We start from the raw sequence: 14,660 nt of genomic DNA on the forward strand, positions 1-14,660 counted from the left end.
ATTCTTAGTATGCATTTGCAGAATATATTCATCTATGTATCTATCTAGGATTCTTTTGAACATGTGTTTTTTTGTATATGCCCTTACAGTGAAAGCAGAAAATACATGTAGAGACCTACCTATTATTTTAGGAAAGCATACAGGAAATGAAGTGTGCATTAAAAAGAAGCTTTATTTTTAAACAAACTGGCTGAAACTGTATATCTTAGGCTGACAGGATGGAATTCTTCCTTTCCAATGTCCCCAACCGGTATGGCCCACCATCAAACAAACAACCATCTCCTGAGTGACTGGTGACTGCGAAGGCCATATCAAGAACCCTGTTTGGTATGTCTCTTGGAAAGAAGGTGGCACTCCTGGAAGAAATATGACAACCACCTACAACACCCCAAGTCAGCAAACAGAAACTCAGGAAAGCCTTGCAGCCACAAGCTTAACAATTGTTGCACTTCTTTGGAGTAACTTCTGACTCCAAATATATATATGAGAGCTTAAATGTGTAGCTGCTGAGCAATAAATAAAATAGGTTCTTTTCTGGCATAAGGGACAGTTCCTTTGGTGTTAACTTGTAACAAACTGTAACATGACCTTTTGTTATACTATCTAAATTCTCTATAAAAACTGTTCTCAACATTTGGTCAATAAATGAATTTTTATTGATGGAACACCTGAAATGCATCATAAAATCTGCAAGAATGATTTTCAGCTGTTTTTCAGGTCACCTCTACATCAGAAACCGATTCTGCTTATCATCAGAAATATCAAAGCACATTTGGTTTCTAGTAACCCCCAGAAAAGGTATCTATATTAAAACCCACTGCTGCATGCCAAGCAAGTTAGCTCCTTCCCAGAACTGGAATGCTGTTTATCTCTTGCTGCCAATATACATTACCAGATGTATAGTTTCATTTCATACTGAAAAGGAGCAAATCAATACAAGGAACAAATGCAGCAGGGTATTATTCAGAGTTCATTCAGCTTTAATTCCCATACCATCCTGACTTTCTTACAATAACAAATTGTATGGTGTTTATTTCAAATTTAGGAGTGCATGCCCTATGAATTCTTCGAGATAAACTAAGTTTTATGCATACCTCACTTATCAAATGCACAAGTCTGCCTTTTTGTGCCTGCTTTGGACAATAGCTTAACTATTTAACAATAGGCTTCATATCACTATGTAAACCCTCTTTATGTACAACCATGTTGTTTCTTGAAAAAAATGTGGTTTTCACAAACAAATTTTTGAAAATCATTATTTATCATGTCAGAATTGAGGACACAGTTATAATGTAGGTAAAAACACAAACAAAGTTTAAAACTTGGCATTATACTAGATTTCGTTTGACCAGAAACTGGCCACTTCGAGTGCCTCTGGTTTCACTGTGAGAAGGTCCTCCGTTGTACATGTGGCAGGACTCAGGATGCATTGTAGTAAATGGTCTGTGGTTTGCTCTTCTCTACACTCGCATGTCGTGGACTCCACTTTGTAGCCACATTTCCTAAGATTGGTTCTGCATCTCATGGTGCCAGAGAACTGTCTGTTCAGTGCCTTCCTAGTTGCCCAATCTTCTGTGTACCCAGGAGGGAGTTTCTCATCCAGTATCAGCCATGAATTGAGGTTCCAGGTTTTAGTCTGTCACTTTTGGGCTCTCTCTTGCTGAGGTGTTCCTGCGACCATCTCTGTGTATCTTAGTAAGCTGTTTCTTGATTTAAGGCATTGGCATGCTGGCTGATATCCATACAGAGGATGAGCTGGAGATGTCAATGCCTTGGTCCTTTCATTACAGGCTGCTACTTCCCGATGGATGTAAGGTGGTGCAATACTGGCTAAACAGTATAATTTCTCCAGCGGTGTAGGGCATAGACACTCTGTAATAATGTGCCATGTCTCATTAAGAGCCACATCCGCTGTTTTAACATGGTGACATGTATTTCACACGGGGCATGCGTATTCAACAGCAGAGTAGTAAAGTGCAAGGGTAGATGTCTTCACGGTATTTGGTTGTGATCCCCAAGTTGTGCCAGTCAGTTTTCGTATGGTATTTGTGACAATCATTATTTGTGTCTAATGATTATACATGGTACAGGAAGATTTGCTGAAATCTCACAGATGGGATGATAGGAAGTACTCATTACTAATTGTGAATTTTCTTTGTTATTCAAAATCTGGAAGTAGAGCAGTTATGAATAGGACTACTGGGGAAGAGGCCCAAACCTCCTTTATCTGGTCATGCAATGTGTGAAGGATCATTCCTACTGAGGGCTACCATTCAACTCTTTGTCCAGCAAAGCACAATATGCCCTATTGGGCTTCTTGTGCATTGATGGAGTATGGAGTGCTTATAAGATTACTACTATCTATTTATCTTCATGCCGATGAAACACTTACTCACTTAGGTGATCCCTTGTTGTCTGAGTATGATGGCCTCCCGAGAGTAGTGTCTTGCCAGTGGATACGTTGGTGAGCCCTATTCTTGACCCGCATGTTCTTCCACAGTGGGGACATCAGTTTCCAGATGGAAGGCGGTCCCAGTCAGAGTTGTCTTGACACGCCTTCCTCTTTGCATGTTTCTCCCTTTCGCCCTCCATTCATGACTCTTCAAATTCCACAGCACTGCTGGTCAAAGATGACCTCAAAGTCCAGGGCTTCCCAGTTCTCGATGTCTATGCCACAGTTTTTAAAGTTAGTTTTAAGTCCATCTTTAAATCTCTTTTCCTGCCCACCAACATTCTGTTTTCCATTCTTGAGCTGGGAGTATAGTAACTGCTTTGGGAGATAGTGATCGGGCATTTGGACAACGTGGCCAGTCCAGCGGAGATGATGGCATAGGAGCATCGCTTCAATGGTAGTGGTCTTTGCTTCTTCCAGCACGCTGACATTTGTCTGCCTATTTCCTCAAGAGATTTGCAGGATTTTTCGGAGGCAACGCTGATAGAATCGTTCCAGGAGTTGAGTGTGAGGTCTGTAAACAGTCCACGTTTCACAGGCATATAACAGGGTTGGGAGGACACTAGCTTTCTAAACAAGTACCCTGGTATCCATACAGATGTCCCGATCCTCAAACATTCTCTGCTTCATTCGGAAAAATGCAGTACTTGCAGAGTTCAAGCGGTATTGTATTTCAGTGTCAATGTTGACTTTTGTGGAGAGGTGGCTTCCAAGTTAGCGGAAATGGTCAACATTTTTTAACATGATATCATTAAGCTATATTTCTGGCACTGCAGAGGAAGTGGAAATCATCTATTGGACAGATGGCAAGCTATTTAACCTCAGCAGCCAAAACCAAGGTCACAACAACATCTGTTATAGAACTCCAGTATGCCAATGATAACGTAGTCTGTGTGCATTCAGAAAAGACTTACAAGCCACTCTAAACACCTTTGCAGAAGCATATGAGAAGCTTGGCTTCTCATTAAACATCAAGAAAACCAAAGTGCTCTTCCAGCAGTCACCTGCCAATGAAATATTTATGTTATTTCCCAGTTCATTCAACAGGATTGTCTATCTATCCATGAATTTCAGATAACTGAAGTCTGCCTTTTTCGCTAATAATTTTTGGATTCAGATTTGTCACACTCGCTGACTATGGTGAGAATAATACAAGACAACATCATAGTGAAATGTTAATAAATAAAAATTACACAATGTTCCCAATATGGAAATACAAAATTAAAAAGAAATAGCAATATCTAAGTGTCATCTAAAACACATGGGATGAAAAGAAATTTAGTTCTGTTTTTGCCAAAGACTGGACAAAATAGACATTGCTTAACCCTTTTATTTTCATTGAAAAATGTAAACAATCTTTTTAACATTTCCCCAATGATTATGATCTTTTCACATCTGGTGAATAAACATTGTGAAGAAATATTTACTCTTATGAGACAACAACAGATATCTTCTGAACCATCCTTTAAGAACATCAGATTAGGTCTGAAAAGCAGTTGGCAAATTTTTTTTCATTAAAAAATCATAACTGATACTTACCAAAAGTGCTTTGATACTCTAATATGGAAGACCAAGAAACAATAGCAGCAATGCCAAACGTATAATTCACAATGCTTAGAACAATTTAAGTCTTTTTTTAAAACGGTTTTGCAATAGCTGCACTAGGACCGGAAAAATAATCCAATCCAAACTAAAAAAGCTAGGATTGAATTATTTGTCTAAATCAAAACCAAACAATTTGATCAGCTGATCTAAATCCATGAAACAGATTTAGGAGATTCTGTTTTTGATTACTATCAATTGTTTGGACAGCACTTCCATTATTTTTCACAAAAGAAAAACAAAAACAAGTAGACTGAATGCATTTGGGGGCTACAATTTTGCTTCTTCCATCTCTCCTTTCTTTTTATATGCATTTTTTTCATAATCCTACATCACTTTAAAAAATAGGTGAATTAAATTGCCATAAATCAGAATTAACCTTCGCAACTGATTTTAATGGTTGCAGCATCAAAAGAATTCTAAGCAAAATTCTCCCACCACACCTTGTAAACAGTGCAGCACCCCAACATATTGTGGCCCACCTCAAGGCACAAGGAGAGGCGGGTAAGAAATAAAATAATAGAAACTCTTGAGATACCTCTATGGAATTGGGAAAATCTAACACCGGTAGAATCCATGATTGATTGTGGACGGAATCCTTCCTCAGCACACCCTAATGCACTTGTGTTGAAAGCCTTATTTGTACAAAACTTTCCTTGTGGCAATATTGTTTGTATGTAGTACAACATCATAGCCGAAGAATGTTCCTATTAGTTGTTACAGCGTGTTTTCAGCTTTGCCCCACCAGATTCCAACCTTGACCTAAATCTAGAGTGAAAGGGGAAAATGCATCCAATCATTCTTATCCACCTTGCACCTGAGAGTATGAATGAAATACAGTCACGTTTTTCATAACACCATCCTGCTAGACAGCATAGGAATAAAGAAAGCAGATTTTTAAAAGGCAGACCTTCACTTCAAAAAACCCAGGTAGCATAAAGTAAAGCACTACATACTTGAATCACTGTGCCATAACACACATTTAGATACCTGTTATTGAACAGTAAACAATCTGTGGAGCGACATTATTAATGTTCTCATAACCCAGGCCCATCGCAGCAAGTTTCCCAGGGATGTAGTTTTCCACAAAGACATCAGAGACAGCTGCAAGCTGAAAATAAATCAGACCTTTAATGAACTTCCAAAACTTCAGAAACAGCAAATTTAATTTAAGTAGTTAATTTAAAAATTACTGTAAATACTGGCACTGCTACACTACACGCATGTCATCAAATGTGCCTGGTTTCATTATATTTTACAGTGTTGCATAAATAATTATTTTATATCGTGGAGTCCAATTACAGAGCAGACATCATGTCTGCCTCGAAGGAGGATTCCTTAGTAAATCTTCAGACATATTGTTACAATGGTACAACTGTGATAGTGACTTACCAAAGGAGTTATCTATGCATAAAAGGGCAATTTCCCAAATTGTAATTGTCAACTCTTTCACAAGTAGATAGAGAGAAAATAAAAGCAATCATTTTACTTTAGTTTACTGTTGAGTGAAGTTGTGAATATTGGTGACAGTGCTATTAGCACAACAGATAATATTTTAGCATGGAGTAAACTCTAATATAATATGTAGATTCTTGAAATCTGAAACACAAAGATCATCCACCAAACCATTCAGAGAAAAGATCAGCAAATGCCCTCTTCTAGCATTGGACTGCAGTTGCCTTCAGCATAACCAGCCAAGCCAATAGAGAAGTGCAATTATACCAACATATGGAAAGCTACAGATTGTTCATCTCTGCTCAAGAATCATGCACTAAAAGTGGTGGTCAATGAACCTGTGCCATTAAATGAGGTACGTAGAGCAAATGTCCATGATAAAACATGAATATGAATATAATAAGGCACAAATATGATATCATTCCATGACACATTGGGAAGAGTGACAGTCCAATGCAATAGATGGCTTGAGATGCAATACTACAGTGAGTATTGAATTGCAATTCTCCAGGCGAGTAGTTGTTAAGATACATATGAGAGGGATAGGTGGAAAGGGCGGACAAGCAGGCTTTAAGTACAAAAGGTAAACTCCCAATGTTACAAGCATTTTGTGTTGATAAATACCTTCCATTTTCACATGCAGCTCAAAGTGTATAGAGCATGAGAAGGATAATGTTGTTAAAACATTTATTTTGCTGTATTTATATAATCACAAAGATAAAATAGCAAAGAATAATAATAGCAACTTTCAAATATGTGTTTTCTAGATACAGGAAGAACAGCACAATCTTGGAATCCTCATTTCTAATAAACTACTCCGATCTTTCCTCATAATATCTTTCCATATGTCACATGCTATTTTGGAGGGGCAACAAAGTCAGTGGAATGATTTAATTTAATAAAGTCAATAAACGTAATCCAAAATGCAAAAATATATTGTTTCTATCTGATCACCATACATATCTCAAAGACAACAAGATAGCTTTTCCATCAAAACGATATCCCAAAGACATTTAATCCAAGATTTTATTCAAAAACAGCCTAGAGTTTTCCACTTTGAAGTGATTTCAAGCTTTGCAGCTAATTACAAAGAGCTAATTAGTTATTTAAGTTTTATTTACTCATACTGATAAAAAGAGTAGTCCAATTTTAGGGTCGATGTCAATTATTTTATTTGTTATTTGCTTATCATTTGGAAAACTTTGGTCCAGTATCTTTTTACCTCTGGAGATTCTGACTACATGTGTAAATCCGTGTCTTTTGCACCACAACTTCTTCAGCATTTATTATTCACGCAAGTACCCAGATACGTCAATTTTAATTAGTGTTAAATGCTAATGCTAATTTGACTAATTTAATGACATGTTGTTTAATTAGCTGGTTAAAGAACAGTTTATTAATTTGAGCACATGCTTTTTGTATTAGTAGCCTTTGTCCTAAATAGAATTCTTCATTCAAAAAAGGAAGTATTGTTCTCTATATATTTTTTTCCATTTAGCCAAACCTGTCTGATCCCTGTAGATTCTGATAATATAGTTTCTAATAGGACACAATAGATCTTGGAACTTAGATCTTTAGTATTATCTCCTCAAATTGAATGTAAAGGTCAATTCATTTGCATTTTTACATAGTGAATAAGTTGGTATATCTGAGTCCAGGTGTCTTGCACTTTCCAGGTGTGTCTGTAATTGGTTACACCTGGTTTTTGCTTTTACTTTTAAAAAATTATTAAGTCTATAGAGATTTTTATTACCATTATTTGTAACCAATGCATTTATCATTACAATAAAAGTAGAGTGGAGTTAATAAGGATGGGGTTTTGAACAAATGTATGCCAAACTGAAAGTAGGAATGTATACTTTTAAGCTCACATTTTAGGCTGTGAATTAACAAAGTACACCATTATGCTCAAGGATAAAACTGGGGACAGTGATATTTATAGCTGTGGATGCCTCTTCTGAGTTCTGAAATAGCTACATAGCCAAGTTTACTCTCCTCCATTTCCCTTGGCCTTGAAGGAATGTAGTTCACGGACATTTATTATTTATTTATTATTTATTTACAGCATTTATATTCCGCCCTTCTCACCCCGAAGGGGACTCAGGGCGGATCACATTACACATATAGGCAAACATTCAATGCCTTTTAACATAGAACAAAGACAAGACAAACATAGGCTCCGAGCCAGGCCTCGAACTCATGACCTCCTGGTCAGAGTGATTCATTGCAGTGATTGATTGCAGCTGCTCTCCAGCCTGCGCCACAGCCCGACATCCAGCACTGCCAATTCCGCAGACAACACACTGTCAACTTACATATGCATGCCTCCCACTTGGCAGTTTCTCAGTATATCCTCCCTTCTGCATAGGTATATGTGTATATACTGAGATCAGATTTTGTTTAGGAATGACCTGTTTTGGATTAGTTTAAACCAACCAAGAAATCATTTTCAGAAAATATCATATATCTGGTCTGATTAGTATGAATACCCTGGAAAAGGTTTCTGTAAACTTGTGTCATCATATCTGCAATCACAAGCATTATTGCTCTCATTTGTGGATTATTTTTCACTTGACTAAAAAGAAGCCTGGGAAACCACTATTCGAAAGGACAGTTCGAAACTTAAACAACAAATTACATTCACAAATGCTTAACATAACCAGGGAATAGTTCAATGATGTGAATGTTGCTTGAAAGTACACCATTATATGCAAGGATAGAACGGAGACAGTTAGTAATTATTCCAGTAAATGAGGAAGTGCGTTACAACATTTTGAAATTCCTAGTTGGTTCTTAACATTCTAGATGTTATATTAATCAAAATACTGCAAGGCTAAAATAATGAAGAACAACAAAAAGAATACAAGCCTTAGTGAGAAGGGGGCTCAACATTATTTAGCTGTTTAGGTTTTCCATTTCTTGGAAATTGACGGTCTGGGGGAATCTTTTGTCGGGAGGTGTTAGCTGGCCTTGATTGTTTCCTGTCTAAAATTCCCCTGTTTTCTGAGCGTTCTTTATTTACTGTCCTGATTTCAAAGGGTTTTTTTTTAAATACTGGTAGCCAGATTTTGTTCATTCTCATGGTTTCCTCTTTTCTGTTGAAATTGTCCACATGCTTGTGGATTTTAATGGCTTATCTGTCGTAGTCTAACATGGTGGTTGTTAGAGTGGTTCGGCATTTCTGTGATCTCAAATAATATCCTGTGTCCAGGTTGGTTCATCAAGTGCTCTGCTATGGCTGACTTCTCTAGCTGAATTAGTCTGAGGGCCTTTCATGTTCCTTCATTCGTGTTTGGACGCTGCGTTTGGTGGTCCCTATGTAGCCTTATCCACAGCTGCATGGTATACGGTAGACTCTGCAGAGGTTGAGAGGATCCCTCTTGTCCTTTGCTGAACATAGCTTTTGTTAGATTTTCTTAGTCTGTAGATAGTTTGTAGGTTGTGTTTCTTACTCAGCTTCCCTATGCGGTCAGTGGTTCCCTTGATGTATGGTAAGAACACTTTTCCTCTGGGAAGATCTTTGTCTTTACTCTCGTGGCTTGTTCTTGGTCTCGCATTAAATAAATGCTAACACTTCCCAACAAGGGATTCCTCCAGGCATGGAGCAGCCAGGCAGCATTCACACATGCCTCAAACAGATAAAGAGTTATTTCTCCCACCCTGGACATTATCCACTTGTCTAGTTTCCAACAGACCTCACAACTTCTGAGGATGCCTGCCATAGATGTGGATGAAACGTCAGGAAAGAATGCTTCTGGAACATGGCCATACAGTCCAGAAAACTCACAGCAACCAGTGATTCCAGCCATCAAAGCCTTCGACAACCTAGAACTGCTAGGAATTTTGTAATGTACCTATCATAATATCTTGCCAATAACCACAATGCTTGATAAGCTGGTGTTAAAGAGAGTTGAAATCTCAAATATCCAGGAGGCCCTTCATTATAGAGAATGCATCAAGGCTCTTTACAACTAGGATAGATATTGTGCAGCCCTCATGTCACGTGCGATACAAAGAAATTGCTCTTAGTCCCCTCCATTTTTTAAAATTCATTTTCTGGTTAAAAACTGAGAATCACTCCTCTGAGGCCTCCAGGAGGCACATTTCTCCATTCATTGCTGTTTTGAGACCAACGCTTTGCACACTATATTCCACACTGGGCATGTAGATGAATGAACAAAAGGTATAAATCATGGCATTTTCCCACAATTGATGAGTTGGACAGAAAAATATCTTATATAAATTCTGACCAAAAAAAGGCCTGAGAACTATAAACAGGTCATATCAATAAGATAATTGTATTTAAAGCATACCTCTTTAATGATCTTTGCTCCCTTTGGATTCTTCAAATCAATGGCAATGCTCTAGTAATGGTGAGAAAATAGAATATTGTAACACATTGTATTTATTTATTACTGTCAAAAACCCTCTACTCCAATACTTGTTTAAAGAGTTACTGCATCACATGTTTAATCTCTTATTTATGTCGTGTTATGTGGAGGAAGAGCATTTGGCACTTTAAAAAGATATAGCAGTAGCAGCAGGATATCTTTATTACCTTTTTATTTCTGTTTACACTGAGAAAATAAACACTTTCATTTCCAACAAAAGGCGGTCCCCATGATCTTGTATCATCCCCAGTTCCTGTAAATGATAATGACCTATGTAAGTATACTTCCAGCAGTATCCTGTCGGGGGTTCAAACTCTGTCACATATCATTTCACTTTAACTACAATGATATAATCCTATGGAACTTTGGGAAGTCATCCTATGATATCATATACAGTATATCATCCCATGGAACAACTGTGGAATAACCTACCGGAAGATCCGACAGAGCTGTTGAAATTTAAAACACAATTGAAGAGCCATATGTTCTGACAGGCCTATCCAGTCAACTTTCAATCATGAGTTTTGATTTACATTCTGTTGCTCCTATACTACACTTGATCTTAGCCAAAAGGCCGAGAAGCTACTATACATTAATTCTGTATCTATGTTTGGTGCAAGTTTTTTATATTTTTGTTTTTATCTATGTAATTTTATATATATATATATATATATATATATATATATATATATATATATATATAAAATGATAAAGTTGTTTGCGCAGTGACTATAACAACAAAACTAAACATCCCAGAAATACGAAATTTGGCAACACAATGCAAAAGGCTTGCCTCCAGGTTACAACAACACAACCACACCACAAAACCACAATCCAGACGCACAAAACTCACAACAACGCATCATGCAATAACAACACAACTAAACACCCCAGAAATACAAAACTTGGCAACACAATGCAAAAGCCTTGCCTCCCAGTTGTAACAACACAACCACACCACAAAACCACACAGGACCCACAAAACTCACAACAATGCATCGTGACTATAACAACACAACTAAACGCCCCAGAAATACGAAACTTGGCGACACAATGCAAAAGCCTTCCCTCCAGGTTGAAACAACACAACCACACCACAAAACCACAATCCGGACCCATAAAACTCACAACAACGCATCGTGACTATAACAACACAACTAAACGCCCCAGAAATACGAAACTTGGCACATAACTAAACGCCCCAGAAATATAAAACTTGACAGCACAATGCAAAAGCCTTGCCTCCCGGTTGTAACAACACAACCACACCACAAAACCACAATCCGGACCCACAAAACTCACAACAATGCATTGTGACTATAACAACACAACTAAACGCCCCAGAAATGCGAAACGTGGCATACAACTAAACGCCCCAGAAATATAAAACTTGACAACACAATGCAAAAGCCTTGCCTCCCGGTTGTAACAACACAACCACACCACAAAACCACAATCCGGACCCACAAAACTCACAACAATGCATCGTGACTATAACAACACAACTAAACGCCCCAGAAATACAAAATTTGACAACACAATGCAAAAGCCTTGCCTCCCAGTTGTAAGAACACAACCACAACACAAAACCACAATCCGGACCCACAAAACTCACAACAACACATCATGACTATAACAACGAAACTAAACACCCCAGAAATACAAAATTGGCAAAACAATGCAAAAGCCTTGCCTCCCAGTTGTAACAACACAACCACACCACAAAACCACACTGGACCCACAAAACTCACAACAATGCATCATGACTATAACAACACAACTAAACGCCCCAGAAATACGAAACTTGGCAACACAACACAAAAGCATTCCCTCCCGATTGTAACAACACAACCACACCACAAAACCACAATCCGGACCCACAAAACTCACAACAGTGCATAGTGACTATAACAACACAACTAAACGCTCCAGAAATACAAAACTTGGCACACAACTAAACGCCCCAGAAATACAAAACTTGGCACACAACTAAACGCCCCAGAAATACAAAACTTGGCAACACAACACAAAAGCCTTGCCTCTCAGTTGTAACAACACAACCGCACCACACAACCACAATCCGGACCCACAAAACTCACAACAACGCATTGTGACTATAACAAATACAAAATTTGACAACACAACTCACCCACCTCCCCAATCCCTACATTCACACTTGGCCTCCAAAAAAACAATTACAATAATAACAATGACAACAACAACAACAATAAGAATCAACACCATCACAGGCAAGAAACAGCCAGGCACTGAGGCTGAGAGGCCAGTCAGTGCTACACTGGGCCTCCAAAAAACAATACAGTAGCATCTAACTTATCCAACCTTCATGACCACAACAACAACAACAATAATAAACAATTAAAACAGACACAACAAAAAAAGACTATTGTACCACAATAAAAAATATAAACCGCACTCAGCAGATTCAGACGTCACGATTAACAACAAACCAAAGACAACAGGGATCTCAAGCAATTATCAATCAACACAAAAATTGAAGAAGGTAACAGACTTCAAATACTACTACTAATGTGAGTATAAAGAAGGTGGAGGTCACAGCATAAATACAACCTAATGTAGACTGACCAACACCACCAGACTAAGCCACGGCAACGTGTGGCCGGGCACAGCTAGTATATATATATATATATATATATATATATATATATATATACACAGTATATATGTTCATATGTTTTTTAATTTATTGTACCCTGCCTCGAGCCACCAGGAGAGTCGGGTAATAAATAAAATGCATTATTATTATTATTATTATTATTATTATTATTATTATTATTAACTTTGAATTATAGTCACTGAGGTCAGATTAGCAGACAGTAATTATCTAAAATTAGGTGTCATAATTTCTTATCTCTACTGTTGTTCTGCCCCCGCACTAGCTATTTATTTGGAAGGTGTCTGTGATGCAGGGAACAGATCGAATGCTACACATCTGATGTGAAAAAACAACAATTTATTAAATAACAGATCTCAAACTTCCTCTCCTCCAGAGTTTTACTACCAGACTTTGTGAAAGGAGTTAAAGTCCTTGAAGCACAACCACAGTTCTGACTGGACGGTACTTTGATATAGCTTCAATTGTATCTCAACCTGTTGTATCTCTGACGTGGCTTTACTTTGTGGCTTTAATTTTATATAGCTTTGATGTAACTTCTATGACTTGTGTAGCTTCAACGTGACTTGTGTGGCTTCGATGTGTCATTCTATTTTGTGGTTCTTCCACACACGCACACGCACACACACATACACACCACTTTTCACCTTCCAATACCACACTGCTTGACTCCCCAAGGAGCTAGAAGGGACTTGGCTAAGGCTCTGCCCCTGAGAGGAGTCTTAAAGGGACAGGGCGAGGGAGGTTTCAAATACAAGGAGGAAGAGACTATCTAGACTAACCTTATAAACTATACATAAAATACTAATCTCTTCCAACTAAATGAGGGCTTCAGTGAGAAATCTTGCAGAGGCATGACAACTGTGCAGTGTTTCATATATCATAAAGAAGAAAACATAAAAGGTATGCTCAAAATTATTAAGTGTGTCATTCATTTTAAGAAATAAAGGAAATCGATCTAATTTTGATTAATTCATTCTTTAATAATATGGAGAAAAATGCATAATAATCCAGGATTTGGGTTCTCCCAAGTTAAGCCCCTTCTACATTGCCATATAATCCAGATTATTAAAGCAGATAATCCACATTATCTGCTTTGAACTGAATTATGTGAGTCTATGACAGGGAATAGGACTCCAGCACCCATAATGGGGGAAAAACTCTAGAATGTCTATGTCACAGTTAAAGATCAATGTAAAAACCCTACCTCTTTTGCCTCTGTTTGTATTAAATAAAAATGTTTAGGTACAATACTGCCTTTACAGTGAAATATACCATCTTTTCATTGCTTTTTTGTTTTGAAACAGGGAACATTTACATCTCTATTTTGTTAGGAATTTTTTTTTGTCTTTTTAAACCTTTTTGTGGGGAGCTAAACGTTTATGCAGAGTATATTCTACTTTGGGTTAACATGAATATGTGTAACAAAAACATGTTTCCAAAGGATGGCAGAATTGTATTTCAAAGTCTACACTACAGATAATCCAGTTCAAAGCAGATAATATGGATTTTATATGGCAGTGTAGAAAGGGCCTAAAATGCAGTCAAAACTGAGCTGATTGTATTTTGTTTTAAAATCTGTTAAAATATAGAGTGAAATTGAGAAGGACATGCTAAGCAGGGAAAAGTTTAAATTGTAACTATTGGAAAAATTGTGTGATGAATGTTTGCCTGGAATGTTTGCATTCCATACAATTCTCATGTATTGTTTCAGCAATGGTAAGGGGGTATATTTATTTAATGTATACTAAAAATGTGAGTAATAAAAAGGGATGTTTTATTGATTTTAAAAATTAACATGAAACTTGAACTGCATTGTTTTTCCTTTTTTGAAATGATGGCTATACAGTTGGGGAAAAGATGGATGATGGAGGATTATTACACTATATGAAAATAGCAACAAGAGGAATCGTTGCCAAATTTAGTTGAAATCGAATAATTGTTTAAGTTGGATTACAGAAAGATTGTTAATGACATTTCCTAAAACCCGAAACCTTTTATGGACTTTTTTCAAAAATGAAAAAAAGAAAGGAAATGAATTGGTGATCATGGGATTTGAAGATTACAGTGAATACCGTAGGTTACTGAAAGAAGAGAAAATGCTGGA

The 14,660-nt window shown here is 37.3% G+C and overlaps 1 protein-coding gene and 1 pseudogene across 4 annotated transcripts in view; both read right to left on the reverse strand.

Moving 5' to 3' along the window:
- sugct (succinyl-CoA:glutarate-CoA transferase) overlaps positions 1 to 14,660 on the reverse strand; it is a 396,207-nt gene that overhangs the window by 367,112 nt on the left and 14,435 nt on the right. For all 4 annotated transcript variants that reach the window (XM_008112865.3, XM_008112868.3, XM_008112866.3 and 1 more), the window contains exons 4-6: positions 10,068 to 10,153; positions 9,823 to 9,873; positions 5,045 to 5,165 (exon numbers count right to left, since the gene is read on the reverse strand). In XM_008112865.3, coding sequence (XP_008111072.2) covers positions 5,045 to 5,165; positions 9,823 to 9,873; positions 10,068 to 10,153 — 258 coding nt within the window. The remainder of the gene's footprint in view (positions 1 to 5,044; positions 5,166 to 9,822; positions 9,874 to 10,067; positions 10,154 to 14,660) is intronic.
- LOC134292815 (U2 spliceosomal RNA) lies at positions 10,334 to 10,486 on the reverse strand (annotated as a pseudogene).

Source organism: Anolis carolinensis, chromosome 6, assembly GCF_035594765.1.
Source record: "Anolis carolinensis isolate JA03-04 chromosome 6, rAnoCar3.1.pri, whole genome shotgun sequence".
Classification (NCBI taxonomy): domain Eukaryota; kingdom Metazoa; phylum Chordata; class Lepidosauria; order Squamata; family Dactyloidae; genus Anolis; species Anolis carolinensis.